This window comes from Olea europaea, chromosome 4, assembly GCF_002742605.1.
Source record: "Olea europaea var. sylvestris chromosome 4, O_europaea_v1, whole genome shotgun sequence".
NCBI lineage: Eukaryota > Viridiplantae > Streptophyta > Magnoliopsida > Lamiales > Oleaceae > Olea > Olea europaea.
Genome location: NC_036240.1, coordinates 8,482,567 through 8,507,645, shown reverse-complemented (window position 1 = coordinate 8,507,645; position 25,079 = coordinate 8,482,567). Strand labels below are relative to the sequence as shown.

Genomic DNA, 25,079 nt, shown 5'->3' with positions numbered 1-25,079 from the left:
TATAAATTTGATTGTATCCTGAATACCCATCCATAAAAGAATACATGACGTGTCCGGCAGTTGAGTCTACTAAAGAATCTACCATGGGCATTGGATACTCATCTTTGGGTGTGGCTATGTTTAAATTCCTAAAATCTATGCACACCCTTAGTTTACCATTCTTTTTTAGTACTGGCACGAAATTGGACAACCATTCGACATACCTAGTTGTTCTAATAAAGCCTGCTTTTAATAATCGCTCTATCTCTTTCTTAATCTCAGGGAGTACATTAGGAGCAAAACGTCTGGGAGGTTACCTATGAGGTTTAAAATTAAGCTTAGTTGGTAATCTATGTTCCACCAAGTCTCTATCTAAACCAAGCATTTGTTCATATTCCCAAGCAAAACAATCTTTATACTCCTTTAACAAAGTGATTAATTTATCACTAACCTCTTGATCGAGCATCTGGCTGATGAATGTTGGATGGTTTTCTCCTTCATTGCCAATATTTACTTTAAACAGAGGGTCTTATACTTGAGCGTATCCAGGCTTGATGATCCGCATTACTTCATCGTCCAACTCCCTTGTAAGCACTTCTTCTTCTAAACAATCTACCTTGTTAACTTCTCGGCCAATACTTTGTTCCAATTCGAATACTGCTAATTTGTCTTTTAACGTTTTCAGGGCTACCTCTTCTTTCGTCTTGTCCTTGCATTCTTTATAGAAAGCCATTAATTTGGCTTTGAAGGCCTGAATATCGGCCATTTGCTCTTGTTGCTTCGAACTCATTCAGGACTCCTTGATTATTCTTTTGCCAATTACTGGCTCTTCTAGGGCCACTATATTTGGCCTCATCTGACTGAACATTTTAGTGAGTGCGTCTACTGAAAATGGCTCTTCACTCTACGCGACAATCTGAGTTTCTTCCCCATCTTGGACTACCCAGACAGGACCATAGTTTCCTTCGTACATGAACCTTTCTACTGAGTTTGCTTCTGCGACAAAAGGCATATGATCAGCCTGCACCACCTCTGCTTCTCCTTTGTTATTCCAAAAAACCAGGTATTGATGGAGCGATGAGGGTATACAGCGACTTCCGTGTATCCAATCTCTTCCTAGTAACACATTGTAACTAGTAGGACCATCTATTAAGATTGTGGTCCTAGTAGTTGTCCCTATAGTTATGTCCAATGACATAACTCCTTTAGCTGCAGTTGCTCCTCCATTGAAACTTGTAAGGATGACTTCTGTTGGAATCATATCCCCTTCTGTCTTTACAAATTTCCTCATTATCCTAGATGGAATGGTGTTTATAGCTGCTCCATTATCAATAAGCACTTTTGCCACAGGTATGCCGTTAACTAGAGCTTTAACGTACAACGGCCTCAAGTGTTTAGTCAATTTCATGGCTGGCCATTTAAAAATAACCTTTTCGACAGCTTCTATTTCTACTTCCTGCTTGTTCTATGTCGAGTTATCCTTTTGTGATAAGTCAACATGCAGCATATCGAACTGAACCTATGTCTCCTGAATTTCCTTTTTACTGTTTTCTGATGCTTCCTCTTCAGTTACCCAACCTGTGGGAGGAGGCATTATTCTTGGAGGCGATCCATACTTTTCAGAACAAGGCACTCTCTTCTTCCTTTTGGGCGTCCCGTACAGCACGTAAAAATCGAAAGAACGCCCAGATGGTTCTCCCAATAAGTTTACTTCACAAACTCCTTCTCGATGTAGTTGCTTCAACAGAGTATTGTGCGATACTCCTCTTCTTCTCCTTTCTGCTTCCAAATCGATTTTCTCTTCAATGTCTGTCATACCATCATCTTCCTCACCATTGTAGGCCTCTCTAGAAGTCTGGCCTTCTTCATATTCCAGCACGCATGCTTCTCCTTCGTTATCCTCTCTTTCTTCTTCTTCTTTCTCTTTATTCTTGAACTCATTGGCTAGTAAATAGTTATTAGCCACAACAGAAGGTAACGTACCGAACTGAATAGTAAGGGGCTGATCTGGATCTTCTCTATCCTTTCTGTCTCGCTCAAACTTCGATCTCTCAGAAGAAGTTTCTAGTAACTCTTTCATCGATTTATCTGTACCGGTCTCTTCACTATCTTTGAGAACATTTTGATTGGCTACCTTGAGTAGTTTAGGCACCTTAGGACGTAGCACTCCTTGTTGCCTCATCATTCATCCATAATTTCGTTGGAAACGCCTTTGTTGGGTTTTAGTCATCTCGTCGAAGGGTATTGCCCTTCCTGCATCATATTGGAACGAATGCCATACATTTGGTCGACGAGGTTGCGGCCTGAATGTTTTTCCATTATCTACTGGCCTGAACTGCCTTTCAAAAGGTGGTCCCTTGTAGAACGATGTACCTCGCCCTCTACCAGGTTGAGCATTTGGGAGGAGAGTAGGGCGATGGGGATGCTGCCATATCCCTGGTTTCTCCATATTCCCACTCACTTCTCTTTTACATCTTGCACACAAGATGTCTTCATCCTTCTTAGGCTCCTTCCCTTTAATACGCTCAAAGACACTGGGATGTAGTTCAGGGTCTTCTTCTCCATCATCTATAACCAATTTGAATTTTGGCAACTTGTTTTTGAAACCAGACGTCACCATATTCACTCCAAGTGGCTGTGGAAAAGGATTCTCATCCACTGCCATCTTCTTCTTATCATCGAACGTAATTCATCCTGATTCAATGACATTCTGTACCACATGACGAAAAACCAAGCAATTGTTAGTCAAATGTGACCATGCATTATGCCACTTGCAATATTTTTTACCCTTTATTTGTTCAGGGTTTGGCAATTTATGCTTATCGCTCAGTTTTATCTGCTTATCCTTATATAATTTATCAAATATAAGGTCAGCTTTGGTTACATCGAACGAGAACGTCCTAACTTTTACGTTTTCATCTTTCATAGGCTCATCCTTACCCGATGGTCTAGGTTTAGCCATTATAGGACAAGTATACGTGTCTCCTTTAACTAATTCGGCTAAACACATTTCGATCTGATCGTATGACTCGTTATCGATGGTATGAATATCAAAATTTGGGTCTCTATAATAAGTCCCCTTGCTAGAATTTTTTATCTGCTCTTCTTCTCTTATCAATCGTTCATACCTAATCATGTTCGTGCTCAATTGGAAAAGGTCAAGAAATTCCTTGTCTTGGAATTTCTTTTTTAAATCAAAGCTCAAACAACCTTGAGCAATTTTGACGAACTCTTTTTCGGGCAGAGGTACAAAACATTTACTTCTTGCTGTCTTGAACCTTTGGAGGAAACCTTTTGGCCACTCGTTTGGCATTTGACGTAGGTTCGTCAAATCGGTCAAAATAACTTCAGACTCAGTCTTATAAAACTAAGCGTGGAATAATTGTTCCAATTGTTGCCATGTTTGAACAGAATTCGCTGGCAAATTGATGAACCAGGAGAAAGCTACTCCTGTTAATAAACTAGGAAAAAGCCTCATTTTATGATAATCAGTTATGTCACTACTTTGCAGTGTGAATCGTCCTATGTGTTCTAGAGTGGACACCTCCCCTAAACCGGTAAACAGTGAAAATTCTGGCACTTTATACTCTCTAGGCCATGGATATGCTTGGTCTATCCAATCAGGATATGGTTTTGTGTAAGTCGGCCTAATGATAGGATGTACACCAAAAGCCGTCTGGTCCTGTACGATTTCCATAATCTGATTCCTCAACATGACGTTGGGGTCAAATGGAATCCCTACAAGTTGGTTGACCGGTTGATTTGCTTGAGACCTGATATTTGGTCCTTGATTAGGAATAAAGTTACCATGATTTGGGTCATTGTTACCATTAGCCTGAACATTTATTCCCTCATTAACACGTGGGGTATTCTGCCCGTTATTTAGGATATTATCTCTTACATTTGGATTACCCCCCAAGTTAGGCGTATTACTACCATTATTCTGATTTGGCATTACACCATCCCCTTGGTTTGAAGTAGAGGGACCGAAATGTGGTTCTACCCCTTGACTTGGATTTAGGACTGGGGGATTATGTCCCACAATTGTCCTAGTTTGAAAATGGTTTGAAAGAGGCATAATTGGTTGACAAATTTGGCCTACTAACTTATTCATTATTTCATTCAAAGTATTCAGTTGTTCGGCCATGTTGTCATAATGTGCATTCCCATTCTGGGTAAATCTTTCCATATTTTGAATATTTCGAAGATTTACCTGTTCAATGACATCTTGTGTGAGTTTTCCAAGCAGTGCACGCATAGTTCGAGGACTCAACTCTGCCATTGATTCGTAACGACTGTTACTGCTCTGATTCTGTCCATCTGTTCGTGAAGAGCTATGCTGCTCCTCATATCGCTCGGTCACAGACTGGACTCCTCCCTGACTTGCTGCTTTCTTATCGAATCTTTGAGGCGTATTTTTTCACCTTTTGTATCTTCAACACCAAACACCACTGTCCCACTGGGCGTGCCAAATTGTTTCGCGCGGGTTAGTCGCTAACAATTAAAAAGGGATCGGACGATTGTGTAAGGGACAAACCTCTTGAGACAAAGTCCCAAAAATGGGTGCTTTTATTGGCGATGACTTTACAATTGGAAAATAAAAACAGAATCCCTCCAAGGGGCGCAAGCACATGAGTTACTGTAAAAGAAGTGTTTAAATTTAAATTAAGAAATTGAAAGTTACATATTCTCTGTTTGAGAGTGTTTGATTCGGGGTCTTTTGCTCTATGTCTCTTCTTTCTTTTATACTCTCTGGATGATCTCTTCGTGATCAACCGTTTAAAAATTGCTTGATCGCTCTATAGCTGCCCACTTTCCTTGTAGTGGCCAACTTGTCATGAAACTGCATTCTCTAACTGCTGCCATTACTTTTGTCGTCCAACCGTCTTCAATTGAATTCCTTGAATCGTGGGACGTGGTAGGACTACCCAATAACTGCTTGATTAACTACACTTTTGGGTAACCATAACATCTTATGTTTGCTAAGATGCTGGACGACTCAAATGTTTGGACGAGAGCAGGGTCACAGCTCTGGGCGACTGCATGGCAATTCATTCGCTCAAATCTTGGTCGACTTGCAACCTTTGGCGATGGTATTACCGCGTTCATGGGCTTCCCTATTTGGGCCTTTATCCTGCATTGTCTGATTGATTCGTTCTTTGGGCTATTTGATTTTTGGGAATCTTCCAGTTGGGCTTCATTCCTTGGGCTATTCGACTTGGGCTGAACTTTTTGTGTGCCAACAGTCTACTTGGAGGCACACATGAATTATAGCCTACCTCGTTCGTGACTCGCACATTGTCTACACGCGGGTTGTATCTGAACACTACAAACATAAACACAAACATAAACAAGAATATGTTTCTATGTTAAGATGTCTTCACATGAATGCTCGTGATAATAAACTCAATGATGACAATTAAACACAGGAATTTTCAGACCAAGTTTATCGCCTTGGCTTGAAATTTTCCCAACTTCTTAGCTAGTAACGTGATTGGTCCAACTTGCAAAGTCCCCAACGTAATAGGTTACTCCACTTGGCTTGATTGCCTTGCTTCTTTGAACTGACATTCCCAACACCATTATCGTTACAAAAATAGCAATGCTTTTTGTTACGTTCCTAACTAAGCCAGCCACTCCCACTTCAACACTAAAATCACTTCGTCGAAAAAGTCACATCACTCTTCGAAGCTCTACGCATCTACGCGAAGTGGTTCCGAAGAGATGCCAACCGCTTCGACACAAAGTCACATCACTCTCCGAAGCTCCACACGTCCACCCGAAGTGGTTCCGGAGTAATGCCAATTCCTAACGACCTCAACATGACGCGCTGCAAGGTGAATAGATCCAATGAAGCAACCGAAGTGTCCCTCAATGCCGAAGCGTTGAAGAGCCCGAGGCACTCCCTTAACAGATCCCTCCGCTGCCACAGTCAGAAAGATATTTGTTAGGATCTTGACGTGACGTCTTCATAGATCTAGTTGACATGACACATCAACTTTATGTCAACTCAACTCAGAAGAACTAATTGCCCACCCGCGCTAGAGGTGGCTGAGTGACGCCTATGAGCAGATGCCTCACACCGTCAGATGCATATACGTGTCCCACATCAAAAGGTGCTCTACACCTATAAATATCTAAGGTTTGACAAGAGGTAAAGGTAATGAAAGTTCTTATAACTTAGCTATCCATACTAAGAAACATATATTCTCCTCCCCACTCTCTTGCACCACTAGAGCACTATTTCGATCACCCAACGCTGACTTGACGTCGGAGTGTATGCTTGTGCGCAGGGAGGATTACGTGGAGTAGCTACCCGTTGGCTATGTAGAGGGTCCAGATATCGAGGTCAATAGATTGACAACGTCTGTGGAAAACGTCCCGTCCAAAAGTGCCACATTTTCCATCGGAAAAAGCCACCGGCAAACCATTGACTTACCCTGAAAAGGGCACGTTCTTGAGAACAGAACAATCAATCTACGATCTCATCTCTGAACACCCTTGAAAAAGGAGTGGACAAGATGAGTTATAGTAATGAAGATGCAAATTTTGAAGGGCACAAAGATGCCTCTGAAGAAGAGGTAATCAGGACCAACGTCACGCATCGGAGACCCCATCACCGGTGTCACCGAGGCAACAGGACAGTAGCGTTCATTGAAGGAATGACCCAAACTGCTGGAATGAGGGACATTGCTGCTCAAAACGTCGCGATGTGTGAATTCTTCATGCAGGCCCGAGGCCATCAGGGCTTCCAGATGCATCAAGAGCAATATCCAGCCCAAGAAATTCTCGGGCCTCATGGCAAGGTCATTCGAGTCAGCATCGGGAACACCCCCTTGAAAGAGAAGTGGGTGTTGATAACACATCCTATGCACAGGAGAGCCAACCGACTGAACCACCGCTAAGAGTGAACTTTCCACCAGAATACGAGCCCCAAAGGTCTGTCAGTGTCTTCGACAGAATAGGACAGAACCCTAGCAATAGGGTCCGCTCCGTGCAAAGAGCAGTAACAAGGACAAGTACCTCCTCCGCCTAGAAATAGGTGCGAGAGGAGAAACCTAGTGGATTGGAGTAATCGGGAAGAAGCACCCCCACCTCCCCAAAATGCATCAGAAGGGAAAGACTCTGAAGGGCCACGCCGCTCTTACGAAATTGATGACGATGACGACAACCTCCCATTCTCTAGAGAAATTCGAAGCTTCCCAATGCCTGCAAACTTCATTCCCGCTAAAATCCCAAAGTATGAAGGAAAGGGGGACCCACAGAAACACCTGACTAAATATATGACGCAGATGAGCCTCAGAGGAGCCTCACCAAAACTGAAATGTAGAGCATTCCATCTAACCCTCATCGGAGCTGCTAAAGTGTGGTACAACAGAATACCATCCCTGAGCATCAGAAACTGGCCAGAATTGAAGAAGGCATTTCTGAACCAGTACCTCTCACGAAGGAAAGGAGAGGCCCCAGTACAACGCCTACAAGATATGAGGCAAGCTCCTGGTGAGAAGCTAAAAAGCTATCTCGCCATATTCACTGATGAAATCACGTACTGCGAGTAGGTCATCGACAGGGAGGCCCTTTCAGCTTTGAAAGGTGGCCTCAACATGAACACATTGTTCTGGAGGAATGTACGCAGTAAAAATCTCGCCACCTATGACGAACTGGTAGAAATGATGAGGGTCGAGATCGTCAATGAAGAGATGATTGACCACCCAAATCGTGCAGTGCAGGGACTTCCTCCGCCTCAGAGGCAGGTAGGTCGAGGACCAGCAGCCCACCTCTTCACTCAACAATGGACCCAAGCAGGACAGACAAGAGCTCCCACGTCTGGACAAGCGTTGGCTTCCGCCATGCTAAATGCAGTGCTAGTGCTAGCATACGAAAATGCTCCTGCTGAAGCAGGACCATCTGGAGGAACAAACCATCGAAAGAAGAAGGAGCAATCAAACAGGCCCCTGGAAAAGGGCAAGGTTTTGCACCTTTCACCAACTTTACGGACATGATACCATCGAATGTAGGGATGCTCTTCAATCCTCAAACCAGAGTAATCCACGCTCCTCGAGAAGGGGTGAATACACCCACAGGCCCACCTTCCCAAATAGGGGAGAGAGGCGATATAGAGACCAATCACCCCAGAGGAGTGAATCTAGAGATAGAGGAGAACCCAGGCATAGGGACCAGGCCTCATCTAGAGGCCAAGTTATTAGGAAAATTGACACAATCATTGGAGGACCTCACATCGGGAGAAATGCTAGGAACGTCCAGAGGAATTACACAAGGGAAGCGAATGATTCACCAATAATTACTTACATCGTCAACCAGACCCAAGAGGCCAACAGGATGGCCTCGATCACTTTCTCCCAAGAAGATGCACAAGGAGTTCACCACCCCCACTGTGATGCGTTAGTGGTAAGAGCCGTAGTGGCTAGAAACGGACTCAAACGCATGCTCGTCGACAATGGCAGCTCGGTGAATATACTGTTCGGATCCATCTTTGATAAAATGTAGATTGAACATGGGTTGATTCCCATGATGGACCCGCTATTTGGATTTATCGGCGACAGTATTGTCCCACAAAGGCAAATTACTCTGCCTGTCGAGATGGGGTCAACCCTCCTAGTGGCCCACTACTTCATGGAATTCCTGGTGGTGGACCACATGTCAGCTTACCATGGAGTATTAGGCCGACCAGCATTGAAAGATCTTTGGATGGTCACCTCCATCCATTACTTGTGTATAAAGTTCCCAACTGAGCATGTGATTGCTACAGTGTGAGGCGACCAAATGGGCTCAAGGGCAGGTTACCTCAATTCTCTACGAAAATTCGAGCCCCGCACTGTTAATGTCATTATAGCAGAGGTCGACAACGAAGTCGACATGGACATTGAAATGCTCGACGCCCCTAAACAAGGGCACACCTCCGAACAGGAGGAAGACGTCGATATGATGGAGGCCCCTGAAGAAGGACACCCTCTGATGAGTTAGACCTCCAAATTATCGAGTCTGAATCGAATGAGGCTCCAATGGAAGAGCTGGAAACTTTCCCCGTCAACCTTAAAGACCCCACTTAGGTCTTGCGGATAGGGAAAGCACTACCCCCAGGATGAAAGAAGAAATGATGAATTTCCTGAAAAGGAACCTGGATGTCTTCGCCTGGAAGTACGAAGATATGGTGGAAATAGACCCAAGAATCAGTTGCCACCACCTTAGCATCAACTCCTCTTGCGCCCCATATCGGCAGAAAAGACGAGCCCTCAACTCAGAGCGATATGAGGCGCTCAAAGAAGAAATCGATAAACTCAGCCGCAGCGACTTCATCAGGGAATCTATCTACCTGAAGTGGATATCAATCTGGTCCTCGTAAAGAAATCCAGTAGGAAATGGAGGGTATGAGTAGACTTCACAAATATTAACAAGGCATGTCCTAAGGACAGCTTTCCTCTCCCAAGGATAAACCAACTGGTGGACTCCACTACTGGGCATGAGCTCTTGAGCTTCGTGGATGCATACTCAGGGTACAACCAAATACCCATGTTCCAACCTGATGAGGAATCTACTTCGTTCATCACAGACAGAGGATTGTACTACTATAAGGTGATGCCCTTCGGATTGAAAAATGCCGAAGCCACATATCAGAAGTTGGTCAACATGATGTTTGCCGAACTCATTGGTAAAACTATGAAAGTCTACGTGGACGACATGCTAGTTAAGAGCCTCCGGACGAAAGAACACGTAAGTCACCTCGACCGGACCTTTCGGATTCTTAGAAAGTATAAAATGAAATTGAAATCCTCAAGTGTACCTTCGGGGTAGCTTTGGGTCAGTTTGTAGGATATATTGCGAACCAAAGAGGAATCGAGGCATATTTGAAAAAGATAAGGGCCCTACTAGAAATGAGGTAACCTCAGAAGCCAAACGAAGTACAAAGCCTCAATGACCGAATAGCCGCGCTCAGTCGCTTCATTTTCACGACCACTGACAAGAGCCCACCCTTCTTCAAAGTCTTGAAGCAAGGAAAGACATTTCAATGGACAAACGAATGTGAAGAAGCCTTCCAAGCGCTGAAGAAGCACCTGGGAAAGGCATCCTCTACTATCCAAGCCTCAAACATGAGAGCCACTGCTGCTGTACTTGACAGTCTCAGATGAGGCTATCAGCGCAGTCCTTATCAAAGATGAAAACACGCATCAACTACTGGTGTATTATATTAGCAGAGGTGTGCTACCCAGATATGGAGAAACTCGCACTCTCCCTCGTTACAACATCGAGAAACTGAGGCCATACTTCCAGGCCCATTCAATTGAAGTTCTCACCAACTTCCCCTTGAAACAAGTATTGTAAAGAATAGATGCTTCAGATCGTTCGCTAAAATGGGCAATCGAGCTCAGGGAGTTCGACCTATTTTTCTTACCCTGAAGCACCATCAAGGGCTAAGTCCTCGCAAATTTTGTGGTAGAGTTTGCCAAAACCCCAGAAATGGAAGCGACAATAGAACCAGCCGAGCTCCCAACATGGAGCCTACTTGTGGATGGATCGTCAGGAGAGACTGGTTCCAGAGCAGGAGTTGTTTTGGAGAGTCCAAAGGGCCACAAGCTAAACTGTGCAGTCAAGTTCGGCTTCAAAGCTTCGAACAACATTGCAGAATATAAGGCCCTCCTAGCAGGCCTTAGACTAGGGAAAGAAATGCAAGTGAAAAGGCTCCTAGTAAGTAGCGACTCGCAGCTTGTGGTAAGTCAGGTTAACGAAAAGTTTGCAGTCAAAGACAGTGGCATGGCTGCATATCTGAAATTGGTTATGAACTTGGTCTCTCACTTCGAGAGATTCGAACTGGTTCAAGTCCCAAGCCTTCAAAATACACACGCCGACGCCCTGTCCAAGTTGGCCAGCAGCACGGATTCGGAGTTGCTAAAAATTGTCCCAATTGAGCACCTGCTGAAGCTTTCCATCTCTTAAGGCGAAGAGGTACTATGGATTGAAGGTACCCCACTTTGGATGCAACCCATTGTAGCCTATCTCAAAGATCAATAGCTGCCAGCATCGAAAAACGAGGTGAAGAAATTGAGAAGGAGGGCTGCTCACTTTGTTCTCCATGATGATATGCTCTACAAAAGGGGCTTCGCCATGCCACTTCTCCGATGCGTGAGAGGAGAAGAAGTCATGTACATACTCAGGGAGATCCATGAGGGAGTTTGCAGTAACCACTCCAGATGAACAGCTCTGGCACACAAAGTTCTTCGACAAGGCTACTTCTGGCCGACCATGAAAAGGGCTCTTACCAGTTTGTTCAAAAATGTGACAAGTGCCAACATTTTTCAAATATTCAAAGTCATCCTTCTCAAAGCCTCTCCATGGTCACCAGCCCGTGGCCGTTTGCCAAGTGGGGCATAAACTTCATTGGCCCGCAGCCAAAAGGAAGAGGAAGCGCTACTTTTGCCATTGTTGCCATTGTTGCCATTGACTACTTCACCAAGTGGATGGAAGCTGAACCTCTAGGAAAAATCACTTAAGCGAACACCACAAAGTTCGTCTGGAAAAATATCATTTCCAGGTTTGGCATTCCCTACTCTCTAGTGTCTGATAACGACAGTCAGTTCGACAACAAAAAGATGTGAGACTTGTGTGACGAACTCAGCATAAGGAAAGACTTCTCGATACCTCATCGCCCCCAAGCAAACGGGCAGGTTGCGACAGCGAACAAAACTAACAAGCATACCCTGAAAAGGAAGCTTGACGCCTTAAAAGGGACGTGGGTCGATGAACTTCCCCATGTCCTCTGGGCCATTCGAACAACCAGCCGAACTGCAACAAGTGAGACACCCTTCTCCATGACCTACGGATCCGAAGCCATGAGTCCTGTCGAGGTGGGTGTCCCCTTCCATTGTCGGATACATTTCAATGAGATCAACAACGACGAAGCTCAAGTGCACGAACTTCACCTCCTTGAAGAAAGGAGGGATTCCTCTCAAATAAAATTGGTAAAGTATTAAAGAAAGATGACTCGTTATTATAACTCTAAGGTCAGAAATCGAACTCTCCGTCTGGGGGACCTCATCCTCGGAAAGGTCTTTCAATCATTAAAGTCGACTGGTTCCGAAGTGTTTGGACCGAACTGGAAAGGTCCTTATCGCATCCGCAAAGAGTCTTGACCCGACACTTATGAAATAGAAGACATGACTGGGAAGGTACTACCTCATCAGTGGAACATTGAACACTTGAGAAAACACTATCAGTGAAGTGTATGTTCTAATCCGATCTCCATATTATTTAGTCTATTGTAACATTCCTATCTTGCTAAGTGCTAGAATTGCCTTAGTAAAATATAATGTAATGACTCAATCATCCACTCCGTTATATGAGTTAATCAATTGGTGCCTCAGTTCTTCAGTGGATTCTATGTGTCAATCTTTGTCATCAATTGGTTTCTCAGGTAAGTGATGCTTAATGTTTATTTGTCCATTACTCATCAAGATAGAAATAGTTCGACGTAAAAATAAAGTAAAAAGAAGCAACAACACTTGGAAAAACTTTGATCTCATTAATATCAAAACAATTTACAAAATGAGGGCCGAAGCCATTACAATGTATTCCTATTCTACTCGAGGGGCTTCGGTCTAGGCCTCCAGCTCGACCTCTGGAGGGGCTTCAGTAGCTTCCTCGACAACCCTATCAGATTGACTCCTGGTAGGCCCACTGAACTCCGCTTCCAAAGAAGTTAAGTCCAGAGTAGGGTGGACCTCCTTTAGGCGATCCAACATTGCTTGGGTGTTCTACGAGGCCCAGAAGTTGGCAAAGTCATTGTACAGCGGATGCTTTTCAAAGTGATTGATGAAGTTCTGCACTGCTGACTCCCCTACCGCCTTCACCTCGGCCTTCAGAGATTTGATCTCCTCGGCCTCGGTTTCTGCCAGTTGCCTCAACTCGGTCTTCTCTTTGTTGGAGGCCTCCAGAGCCTCAGTGGTGAGCCAATGGTGCTCATTAGCATGATCAATCCTCCTCGTCATAGCAGCCACCTGGCACTCTACTTCATGTAACTCCTTCTTTAGCCTCTCTACCTCTGCATTGGACCTTGCCAGTCGGCCCTCCGCTTCTTGCCTCACCTCATCCGCCTTTGCCTGGGTGGCTCGCCCTGCATCCCCGTAGTGTATTGCCTCCTCTAGGCACTTAGCCAGATTCTTCCTCCTGGCGTCGAGATCCTTGAACAAGCTCTGAAGTTGAATGCTCGTGCTCAGAGCTTGGGCGATGCAAGCACTGTTGGTAGCCACCAAGTCTTCGGCAGTGCAGGAGGCCGTGTGGTCTTTCCACTCCTCAATCCAATACTTGTTATGGACTAGGGCAACGGCCGCCGTCTCTGAAGGCAAGGCCTCTAACACTTCTCTCACCGGCTCCTATTTATTGGTGCCTAGGAAGTCCACCTCCTTCTCCGGGCGAGCCCTCTTCATCCTCTGCTGTCTCGACACTTATGTGATGGGGATGACAGCAATTGGGAGGGCGATCGGGGCAGCAACAATGGCAGCAGGGGCCGCCCTCCTTTCCTTTATAGCCACCCTGGTGGGAATTGTTGTTTGATGAAGGACCGGGGCAACCCTCGCCACTGTGGGCCCCTTTGACGAACTGACAGCCCTCTTCCCCTTTCTTTGAAGAACTGCCTCTGGATCCTCCCCCTCCTCCTCTGTTGCAGGCTGGAGTTGCTTGCTCACAGCCACTAGGTTCTCCATTTGCTTCTTATAAGCAGAGGAGGAGGTCTTCAGAGCCCTTGCCTCAGTCATCATCTACTAGATAGTTTTGAAGTCGGGCCTCACCGACCTCTTGTTAAAATCGTCTGTAGTAAAACAAACTGGATTAGCACAAGTACAATGAGTTTGGAAACAAATTACAATAGGTGCACTACAGATAGTTACCTTGGGAGGCCATCAGTTCGTGCGTAACGAAGTGCCTGTTCTTCTTGATTAGCTCGTGGTAGGATCTCTTCTTCAGTGGGAGCTGATAAACAGTGCAAATTATGTCAAACGCCTCGGTAGATATCTTACACCAAGGAAGAGTGCTTGCAAACAACAAACACAGGTTAGGAACCGAACAGTTGCTCGAAAACAAAAATTCAAACACAGGGCGTCAGCACTCACGACATCTTCCAACCCTTTATTGAGCTCGGCAGGTATAGGACAAATGGAGTGCGGGCCCCCTAGGAAGTTAAGTAATACCACCCCTTAGTCTTATTCCCCTCACCGCTACTTTGGAGATGTAGAGGGTCTGAAAGACCGAAAAGGGCATCTCCTCCCCAAGAGACGCCTCCTTCCACAACATCCATGAGTGCATCATCTAGCTCTAGGAGTTCGGGTTTAATTGGGTCGGAGCTAACCCGTATGACCTAAGAACACACCAGAAGAAAGGGTGAATAGGCAACCTAAGTCCAGCCCTAAAGAGCACTTCGCTCATAGCTACACACCCCGGCCTAGGGTAACAGGCTCGTTCATCGGGCTCCGACAATATAAGGTCTACGCTATCAGGGATCCTATACTTTGCTCTAAGTCTACCTAGGTCGACCTCTTTTAACTTCGATGGGTAATCAGAAGCCCCCCAATGTTCTGACATATCTACTGGGCTAGCAGGCCTACGCCAGATGTTCTCCCCCCACTATAGCCTTAGCCACCTCACCGGACGTCACCAATATAGGCTCATCCAGCCGAACTACGTCCAGTTCCCTCCCCGAAGCATTACTACTCTTAGAAGCCATTAGAATTCAAAAATAACGCAAAGAACTGGAAAAATACTTACTGAAATGAATGGGTTGGGGTTTTCTACGGTCAAAAAATAATAGAGGACCCTCTGTTCTCATCAAAACCTGAGAATATCACCGAAAAACGCTCGAAACTCGCCAAAAATCGCCAACAAATCTGAGAACAATACAGATTCTGAGTTTGCAAAGGTGAAAACGTCCGAATAGCACTAAGTACCCTTTTTATAGGAAACCCCAGATGATCCCCACCGTTGAATTCAAACGATGTCCATCCAGACCATTCATCTCATCACAAATCTGGATCGTTGAAATGAAACAGCAGATTTGATCAATGCCCAAGATCTTACGGTGCCCCTCACTCACGCATAAAACACATCGCCTCGAACAAGTAACTGTCGCCTTGAAAATACGCGACAGTTGTCACATCGATTAGCCTCATAATAAGGCACTTCAGATCAGAGATAATCTGTCCCAATTCACCTCGGATGAATGCACTCCCCAGCTTCAAAAGCGTCGGCGCCACTAACGCAGAGTCCCCTTTGGGTTACCGTCTCGATCACATGACTCATCAGCTTTGAAAGGCATTAGCCATCTCCCAACGCATTGTCTCCTGTGGGTCAGCGCACCGTTGGCAGATGAACCCTTCATCTAGCTTCAAAAGCTTCGGCGCCACTGACGCGGAGTCCCCTGTGGGTCACCACCTTGGTCGCATGACTCCTCAGCTTTAAAAGGTATTAGCCATCTCCCAACGCGTTGTCCCCTGTGGGTTAGCGAACCGTTGGCAGATGATCTCTTCACCCAACTTTGCAAGCTTCGGTGCAACCGAGAGAACGCCCTATCCACATCCTTTGTCATCACTTCGTCTCAGCCAACAGCTATCTGGCGCATCTTCTTACTTCATTTTTTCACGACAACGCTTCGTTAGAATCCAAAAAACTTAGGTCGACATACACAGTCGGGAAAACAAGTCCACCCATGTATGAATATTCATGCCCGAACTTTGGGGGACCAATATTACGCCCCTAACTAAGCCATCCACTCCCACTTCGACACTAAAACCACTTTGTCGAAAAAGTCACGTCACTCTTCGAAGCTCCACGCATCTACCCGAAGTGGTTTTGGAGAGATGCCAACCACTTCGACACAAATTCACATCACTCTCCGAAGCTCCACGCGTCCACCTAAAGTGGTTCCGGAGCGATGCCAATTCCTAACGACCTCAACATGACGCGCTACAAGGTGAATAGATCCAATGAAGCAACCGAAATATTCCTCAACGCCGAAGCGTTGAAGGGCCCAAGGCACTCCCTTAACAGATCCCTCCACCGCCACTGTCAAAAAGATATCTGTTAGGATCTTGACGTGACGTCTCCATAGATCTAGCTGACATGACACATCAACTTTATGTCAACTCAACTCAGAAGAACTAATTGACCGTCTACACTAGACATGGCTGAGTGACGCTTCACACCATCAGATGTATACACGTGTCCTACATCCAACGGTGCTCTACACCTATACATATTCAATGTTTGGCAAGAGACAAAGGTAATGAAAGTTCTTATAACTTAGCTCTCCATACTAAGAAACATATATTCTCCTCCCCACTCGTTTGCACCACTAGAGCACTGTTCCAATCACTCAATGCTGACTTGACCGTCGGAGTGTATGCTGTCGCCACCACCATCGCTGGTCCCGACCGTGTGTTTTTTACCGTGCATTGTTGTGCGCAGGGAGGATTACGTGGAGTAGCTACTCGTTGGCCACGTGGAGGGTCCAAATATCGAGGTCAACACTTTTCATTTAAAGCATTTTGAAAGGATTATTTTGGTGATACTTTTATAAGAAAATTTATGGAGGATTACTAAAAATAAGTTGTCATGGACTCGAAATCCATGTCTTTACATTGCAACATGTTCGTTTTGAATGATTTAGAAATTTTATTTAGATTGTAATAATATTAATTGATGTTCTAATTTTTACTTAATTATTGTCATTCAGAATGAGGTTCTAATAATATTATTTATCACCGATGCTACTTGTCTAGATAACAATACTTGTAGTAAATCATAGGTTCAATAACATGTAAGAACTTAATGTCCATTTAAGATTGCGGTAGTGAGCGACTGTAAATATTATTATTATTATTATTGTTATTATTATTATTATTATTATTATTATTATTATATGCATGTGTGTAATTTAAACTTTTTTATCGATAAATCTGAATTACTATAGATTAAAAATCATGTACAAGTACACCTAGGGGCGGACCCAAGGGGGGTCCCATAGGGTCACTTAACCCTCCAGTTTTTCAATTTTTTTTGTCTTAGTTTTCAAGCTCACTATAGAATATCAAACGGAGTTCAAATATTACATTCTTAATATCATTTTAAAATACTTACGGCTTAGTATTTTACGTCGTTAATGGTGTGAGAAATGACCAATCGTAGCAAATGTTATGACCCGTCAAAGTAGGTCGTTCCGAACTAAATTTTTAAGAATTTCAATAATAAGCTAACTTTAAAATTTTTTTGACGATTATACGCTAGTCGTATCTATAAATCTTCTATATCATCTTGAAATTCATTTTGAGAATTATATCATAAATATATCAAATAGTTAAATGTACGTCAAACGTGTATGTCAAAAAAAGAAGTATAACTCGTCTTTTTTGAAAAAAAAAAATCAATCATTTTATTAATTTTATTATTTTTGCGCGATAAATTTCTCAATATAATTTACATCATTTTATTAGGAAATTTTATACGTCGTATGACATCGAATTATTTTTTTTTTGGACGTAAAAATTTTTAATAAAATTTTTATTACTTTATAGGGGTTATAAATTGTTATACTACTTTTTCATCTTGAATATTTATATATCTGAAAAAAATTTATATATAAAAAAAATTCAATCATTTTTATAATTTTTTTTATTATTGTTACATGTTTCTATTGATCAATTAATTTTTTTTTCAAATGACGTCAAAATTTTTTTTAGGAAATTTATTAGATTACTTAAAAAAAATAAAAAAATTAACTGATTGAGAGGAAAAAGTAACAATAATAAAAAAATCCTAAAAATGATCGTTTTTTTCTTATATATATAAATTTTTTAGATGTAAAAATAATCAAAATGAAAAAATAGTATAACAATTTATAACCCATATAAAGTAATAAAAAAATTTTCGTCAATTTTTTTAAAAGTTTGATTATGACCCCTTAATGTAAAATGTCTGCGTCCGCCCTTGAATACATCGAACATATCTAGGCAATCAAAGGCCAAGTGCAAATACAGTTACACTGAGCATATCCGAGCAACAAAGATTAATTCCAATGAGACCTATACAACCTGCACGAGCCGGTAACTCAGGTCCCAGGATGCGCGTACGAACGACCAGCTTTAAAGCACTAATGACAAGTCATGTGCTACCATGATGTAGGTGGACTATTAGTATTAAATCACTAATTTCAAAAGTATTCTACAAAGGGCTGTCTGTTGGCTACAGTACGTGGATCCGATGAGAATTTTGCCTGTTAGCTACAGTACGTGGGTCCCATTGTGGCAGCAGTTAAGGGCAAGTAAAAGATGAAATATCGAAAATGCCCATCTGTCATAACAAAATTTTTGACCGGGCAGAAATGTCATTCTGTCGAGAAAATGGTCCAAAATTGCAGCTACATTTCTGACATATTAATTGAAGAACTGCAGCCCGGGTCCCACTACCTTATCCAACGGTCAAAAAAAGCATTTCTGGACAGCAACAATCGTTACCAGACAGGGAAACAAGTATATGCTATTGGGTGAATACTGTCCGATATGACCGGTTTGTAATAAATTTTCAAATCAAACCACGTTTGGAATTTTTTCGTTCTAAACCAAATCAATTCAAATCACTTTTTTGTTTGGTTCGATTTAAAATTACTATTTAAAAATTAAAAAAAATATATCGAATAAGTTATATCATAAATATATTAGTTTAAAATTTCACATTAAAACATAAATAGTGTCGTTAAAAATATTATAAACATCTTAGTCGTTAATTTACTCAACATATGCAATTGTAACACAAGATTCATTCTCTCCACAAAGATAAAAATATAGTACATGGATTTATTGTTTATAGTTAAATAATATAAATCAACTAATGAAAAAAATGAATAAAACGACCAAATACGACAACACTTTTCATAACTTTTTGTGAACCGTCTAATGCTTTTACTTCATTCAAATACTGACGAATCACTATAAGGTTTAGTTTTAATTAAGTTGGATAAATTTTAAATTAATGTTTTTTTTTTCATACTTAATTATTTGTAAACAGTTTAACGACTTGAAACGTTTTGCAAAAACTGAAAATTAAACTAAACCATTTTGAAACGGTTTGATTTTGTTCAAAATCAAAATGTTAACGGATTCACGTGAATCCAAACCAGCGATTTCAAAAAGCAATTTTAGTTCAATTTTACGATTTGATAATTTTGTTGTTTAGCCTAGTATATACTTTTGTAATCTTTCAATGCGGGGTTCTAATCCATGTTGGAAAATTGAGGATAAATTTATTAAAAAAAGTTGGAGTGTGTGGATTAAAATAACAGGCCGTGGACATAAGCTCTCCTCAAACAATAATTCATTATTTTATTATTTATTGTCCATTAACAGTCTGTTGACCTAACAGAATATTTTGACCGCTGACTCTTGAAAAACAAAAGTAAGCTCTCCTCCAATTGCATCAATGCCCTTATCTTTTATATACGTAGAAACCATGGAACATTTTATGTCCACTATAAAGGTATTGAATTAAATAAATTTTCACTATAAAGCCTCAAAAACTATTGATAAGAATATGGTGAATAAATAATTGGCAAAAAGAAAAAGGAAAAGAAAAGTGAATTGTGTCATTGCACTCGTTTAGTCGGATCGTCAAAGCAACACTAATGAAAAGTGGTACGATTGATCGAAATTAGAGTCTCATGATGATTTAACAGTTCAATTACTGTATATCTAATTGTTCCTGTAAGTTATTATTTATTTTTTTTTTGAAGAATTAATATTAGTATAATAATGAGTTAGGCAACATAATATTACTTAAATTTCCTCCCTGAAGCAACCATTATTCATAAAGTCAACAATCATATCCCAATTCCCACATGAAAACCCTACACGCTCTCTACAAATAGGATCATGCTACGTGTATAGAGCCCATGTGGTCCTATACTGCCAGGGCGCCCCCCTATAGGTGCAATATAAATTTCTTTCATTCTAACCTCATTTTCAACAAAAGAAAAGAGTAATGTTATTTATGACTATTGGTGTCCAGCACCAATTTATGTGGCAACTGCATACTATTAAATGATAGATTCATTTAAATGCAATGCTGCATCATTCATTTAATTGAACATATTAAGTACTGTCATGTAGATTGATACTTTAGAACCACTAGAGATAGATAACATTGCTCAGAAAAATATTGTTATGCAAAAATTGAGGATAGCCAATATAAAATAAGAACATACAGATTGACGTAAAAACTCAAGCTGAGAAAAATTGCGGTCAAAAAAATATCAAAAATAACAAGAGGTGCAACTACACTGAATGATAATACAATGAAACCCTAAATATATCACATATATATGCATTCGAGCTCGATAATACAATGGGTCCATGATCTCATTTTCACCATATATGTTGCATCGCGGGGGATCGGGTCAAATAAAATTCTGGTCACCATACTCTAACAAACACGGTTTTCTACGTTTCAAGAAATTATCTGCTAGCAATTTTTCTAGCCATATTCCTAGTCTGGCCCTTGCCGGATTAGAGATAGCAATTTGAACCGTCATAACCGAAAATCGCGGTTAACCGAACCGAATGGGGCGAAAAAATCCAAACCGATGGTGCAATGAAGCAGATATGGTTTTGATTTTAATGAACTGGTTCGTAATGGTGCGGGTATGGTATTTTCGTCGTCGAACCGAAACCGAACCGATTACTCGCTAAAAAAAAAAAAAAAAAAAAAAAAAACACACACACAAAATTGAATTGATTTGATTATTGAGCTTTACACTACTTTTCTATTTAGCCCAAAACAAAATCTCCTCCATTACTCCCTCCCCTCCTCATTATATCTACCTGACTCATTCGGCCAGCCCACTTACAATTAGCCCCTAATAGCATTAGTATGACAGTATATAAATGCAAACCCTACTCTCCACAAACCACAAATTCACGCACGGCTCCACTGCCTCTACGTCCCAAGTCGTCGCCGCCTCCGAAAATTTGTTACATTTGTTAGCTATTCTATTACTGCTGATAATGTAAAAACAATATTCGATGTTTTTCTAGACGTGCCAGTATTGCCAAGGATGAATAGGAATCAACTTTGAATGCTGATCTATGCTAGTAAGACTTGTAGGGAAGAATGAATCAAGTAACTCCGATGCACAACAATTAAGAATGAAGGAAAAGTTTAGTATTATTATATTTATAATATTGTTTGTTAAATTTGTATTTTACAATTGAAAATTAGGATAATGTTTGCATTTATGTTTGGAATATTGTTTGATAATGTTTACATTTTCGTTTGGAATATTGTGTTTTTCTTTTCATTGACTTTTTTCATAAATTGTTTTATATCAATTTGACGGATGAACCTTTAAAAAATAATTTATTTTCGTGGTTAGTAACCGAACCGAACCGTGTCGAACCGAGATACAAACTGAACCGAACCGAACTGAACCGATTTACGTGGTTATGGTGTGGTTACGGTATGGTAAAAAAATTGGTGGTACGGTTATGATTTTGGCCGAATCGATCCATAATCGAACCGTTGCCAACCCTATGCCGGATGAGGTTTTCGATTAGAATTGTGGCTGCACATTGGACTTGTGCTGCATCGAAAATATGACTATTGCGGCTCCTTGCTGTGCTCCGCCCACTAGTAATGGAGTTTCAATTTCTAAAATTATGACGAATGCATTTTTCAATGGCACCGCTGATCGAGCTGCCGTAAATTGTGCCAAAAGTGTTTTTACACAAAGGGCAGCTTTTCTTGAAACTCTTGATTCTAAGTGCGCGATTGCTGCATTCTTCGCCCACGTTACGCATGGGACTGGACGTAAGTTGTTAAATTCTCTATTTTCTTTCAATGAGCTCGTCATATTATTTCATGGCAATAACTTTTAGCATGGACTACACTAATTAAATTTTGGAGTAAATTAATGGGCTCGTAAACTAATGATTTACTTTTTTATCACGTCTAACTTCTATATAAGATTAGGCATCATTAAGGACTTTTCATCTTTCAAACTCTTCTATATGAGAAAATTTCGAGTATTCTCGAGAATCTCATTATTCCTTATCACTTTTAACTATATATGTATTATTTATTTATTTCTAGAACTCGATTATTTAATAAATATGTCAATTAATTGAATATCTTTAGAAAATTCGCTAGGACGCATATCAAATCAAATTTAAGTACTATACCAGTGCTTTGCTATTGCCACCATAATCAAATTTAACTGATTGTAATCATGACAAATTTGATACATAATCATGCAAAGATTATAAAAGTGTATCCCTATCTCCTACCCAAGTTAATAATTTTTATTATTTAGTTCTAACCATTCTAAACAGTAAATCACCTCCCAGTTTCATTATAATTCACAATTCAATCAATTATTGGAAAATTAAAATAAAGCATTAAGACCAATAATAATAATAATAATAATAAATAAATAAATAAATTATGGATGATGTGCAAAGTCGATCCCTAAAAGTTGGTTAAACTCTAAGATAAGATACATCTACCCTTTGAGGCCATGTCAAATATTACAATCTTCATTCACTCTCGATTTCTATGTATCTCTTTTTCCTCTCTTTTTCTCATCTTGCACCATCTCATTGTTGAAAATTTGTTCCATTACGTCTTTCTTCATTTTGGTATCAAAGCTTAACAGTCTCCCTCTCCCTGACCAAATCTCTCCCCACAACCAGTCACCACCATTCTCTATACCCACTGCAGCCACCTTCGATAACCAGAGCTTATCAAATTTGTTTTTGTGAAATTAATTCTTTCACCATCATAATATTAAAAAATATATATATTTGACTTAGTCCTACAAAAAAAGGTATTTCTATGGTTAATATTAATAATTGGAGATAAGTCGTCGGTCGAACAAGAATGGAATATAAAGACAACTCGTCAGTCGAACAATGATTCGTTATTGTATTACGCATTTGGGAACTAAAACCACCGATAAGCCTACAAAATTGACCTGACTGCAATATTTGACCCAGACAAGAGTTTATTTTCCCACTCAACATTTGCTTGATTTTAGCCTTGACTCAATAAAGTCCACGCAAATCCATGTGCATCTCTTATGTTTTTATGTAATAATTTCATTTAAAAATAGATAATTACTAATAAATTTTGATGGAGAATTGATTGCATTTTTTGTGCAAACGGACTGTGGACCAATGCACTATAAATATCTGTCATTCTGCCCTTATTTCTACACCTAACATTTCCCCTACACAGAGAAATGGTTTTCTACAATTCAAGAAAACATCTGCTAGCAATTATTCTGGTCATAATCGTGGTCGGAACCTCGCCGGAATGGGTTTCGGGCCAGAATTGCGGCTGTGCTGCGAACTTGTGCTGCAGCCAATATGGTTACTGTGGCACTGGCAATAGCTACTGTGGCACTGGGTGCAAGGCCGGCCCTTGCTATTCCTCACCCGGCAACGGAGGTTCCGTTGCTAACATTGTGACGGATGCGTTCTTCAATGGTATTGCTAATCAAGCGGCCGGAAATTGCGCCGGAAAGGGATTCTACACGAGAGCAGCATTTCTCGAAGCTGCTCGAGCATATCCAAAGTTCGGGACTGTTGGTTCTGCAGACGATTCCAAACGCGAGATTGCTGCATTCTTTGCTCATGTTACGCATGAGACTGGACGTAAGTTTTTAACTTATTTTACTGTCAAAATAAGTAATTTTTACTCATAATTAAGATAAAATAGGTACAATTAAGTTACTTATAAAAAAAAAAAAAAAAGTTACTTTTAAGCTAAATTGAAATGTGCGATCTTAGTTGAAAAGCGATAAAGTACAGCTAGTATAGCCTGCTCTAAGATTATAGGTTTTACATTCTCAACAAAAAAAATTGACTTTGGTGCAGATTTTTGCTATATTGAGGAAATAAACGGACGGTCTAAAGATTATTGTGACGAAAACAACAAAGAGTATCCCTGTGTCCCAGGCCAGGGTTACTATGGGCGAGGTCCGTTACAACTATCGTGGAACTACAACTATGGACCAGCTGGAAAAAGCATAGGTTTTGATGGTTTAAGAAATCCAGGTACTGTAGCCACAGATCGCGTAGTGTCGTTCAAGGCTGCTTTTTGGTTCTGGATGAATCAATGTCACAATATTATAACTTCTGGCCAAGGTTTTGGAGCTACAATCCGGGCTATTAATAGTATGGAATGCAGTGGAGGTAATTCGGGCGCAGTTAATGCTCGAGTTGGATATTACACAGACTACTGCAATAAACTTCAAGTTAATCCTGGCAATAATTTGAGATGCTAACTACTTGGGCTTTTAAAACCCTCTCATTCTTGGGGGATGAGTATTGTTGAATGAATAAGTAAATGTACAAGCGATTTATTTGCTTGCTTTTCAATGTACTACTTTGTTGCAATAATTTGATGTAGACATCAATTTACGAGTTTAAGACTTCTTAATTATCAACGTGATTTTGTCTTTGACCAAAAATATCAAACATTTTGTGCCCTTCCAAGCTCAATCAAAAAATTATAGCATGTTTGGCTCTTCTGCTTCTAGGAGCAGGTTTTCATGAGAGTATCGTACTTAAATCTATCGAGAAAAGTCTTGACTTCTTGTTGTCTTTCTGAATTTCTTAAGAATCAATAGAAATTGAAAGCCAATGTAATCGTGTATTCACTCAAAATCGCGACGTTTCAATCGCGTATACCGTAACAGTTTGAAAATCTAAAATGCTTATCCCTTCAATAGACATTTGATGACTTTTGGAAAAGATAGCAACATCTAGAAGCCCACTTGAAGCAAATAACCGCATAATTACCGGAAGAGTCGTTTTACTTTGAATATTCAAGCACAACATATGGACCAGCACAATAACAAGAATTTAATGTCAATGCCGTGTCTTTGCTGATACCTATAATTTATTAAAAGATGGTTATATTGACCTTATACTTTGCAATAAAGATCTTAAATATTTGCTCATTGTCCCACTTATATCTGCAATTTTTCTCACTGCATTTTTATCTTCAACTTACATCATGTTCTTGTTTGACTCCATGAGCCAACGAGACAG

General features: G+C 41.0%; 2 protein-coding genes across 2 annotated transcripts; both read left to right on the top strand.

Moving 5' to 3' along the window:
• Positions 1–21,620: 21,620 nt before the first annotated feature.
• LOC111392987 (endochitinase EP3-like) lies at positions 21,621–22,784 on the top strand. The gene is made up of 3 exons (XM_023018395.1): positions 21,621–21,834; positions 21,997–22,049; positions 22,671–22,784. The coding sequence occupies exons 1-3, from the start codon at positions 21,621–21,623 to the stop codon at positions 22,782–22,784; spliced, it is 381 nt and encodes a 126-aa protein (XP_022874163.1).
• Positions 22,785–23,218: 434 nt separating this feature from the next.
• LOC111393512 (endochitinase EP3-like) lies at positions 23,219–24,503 on the top strand. The gene is made up of 2 exons (XM_023019076.1): positions 23,219–23,678; positions 23,901–24,503. The coding sequence occupies exons 1-2, from the start codon at positions 23,264–23,266 to the stop codon at positions 24,308–24,310; spliced, it is 825 nt and encodes a 274-aa protein (XP_022874844.1). The 5' UTR covers positions 23,219–23,263; the 3' UTR covers positions 24,311–24,503.
• The last annotated feature ends 576 nt before the right edge of the window (positions 24,504–25,079 follow it).

Excerpts from the sequence above, each read along its gene's own strand:
- LOC111393512 (XM_023019076.1), top strand. The coding sequence starts at position 23,264 with ATGGTTTTCTACAATTCAAGAAAACATCTGCTAGCAATTATTCTGGTC. Across the intron at positions 23,679-23,900 it reads TGTTACGCATGAGACTGGAC|ATTTTTGCTATATTGAGGAA; the intron begins GTAAGTTTTTAA and ends ACTTTGGTGCAG.
- LOC111392987 (XM_023018395.1), top strand. The coding sequence starts at position 21,621 with ATGACTATTGCGGCTCCTTGCTGTGCTCCGCCCACTAGTAATGGAGTT. Across the intron at positions 21,835-21,996 it reads CGTTACGCATGGGACTGGAC|GCATCATTAAGGACTTTTCA; the intron begins GTAAGTTGTTAA and ends ATATAAGATTAG. Across the intron at positions 22,050-22,670 it reads TCTATATGAGAAAATTTCGA|CTTAACAGTCTCCCTCTCCC; the intron begins GTATTCTCGAGA and ends TTGGTATCAAAG.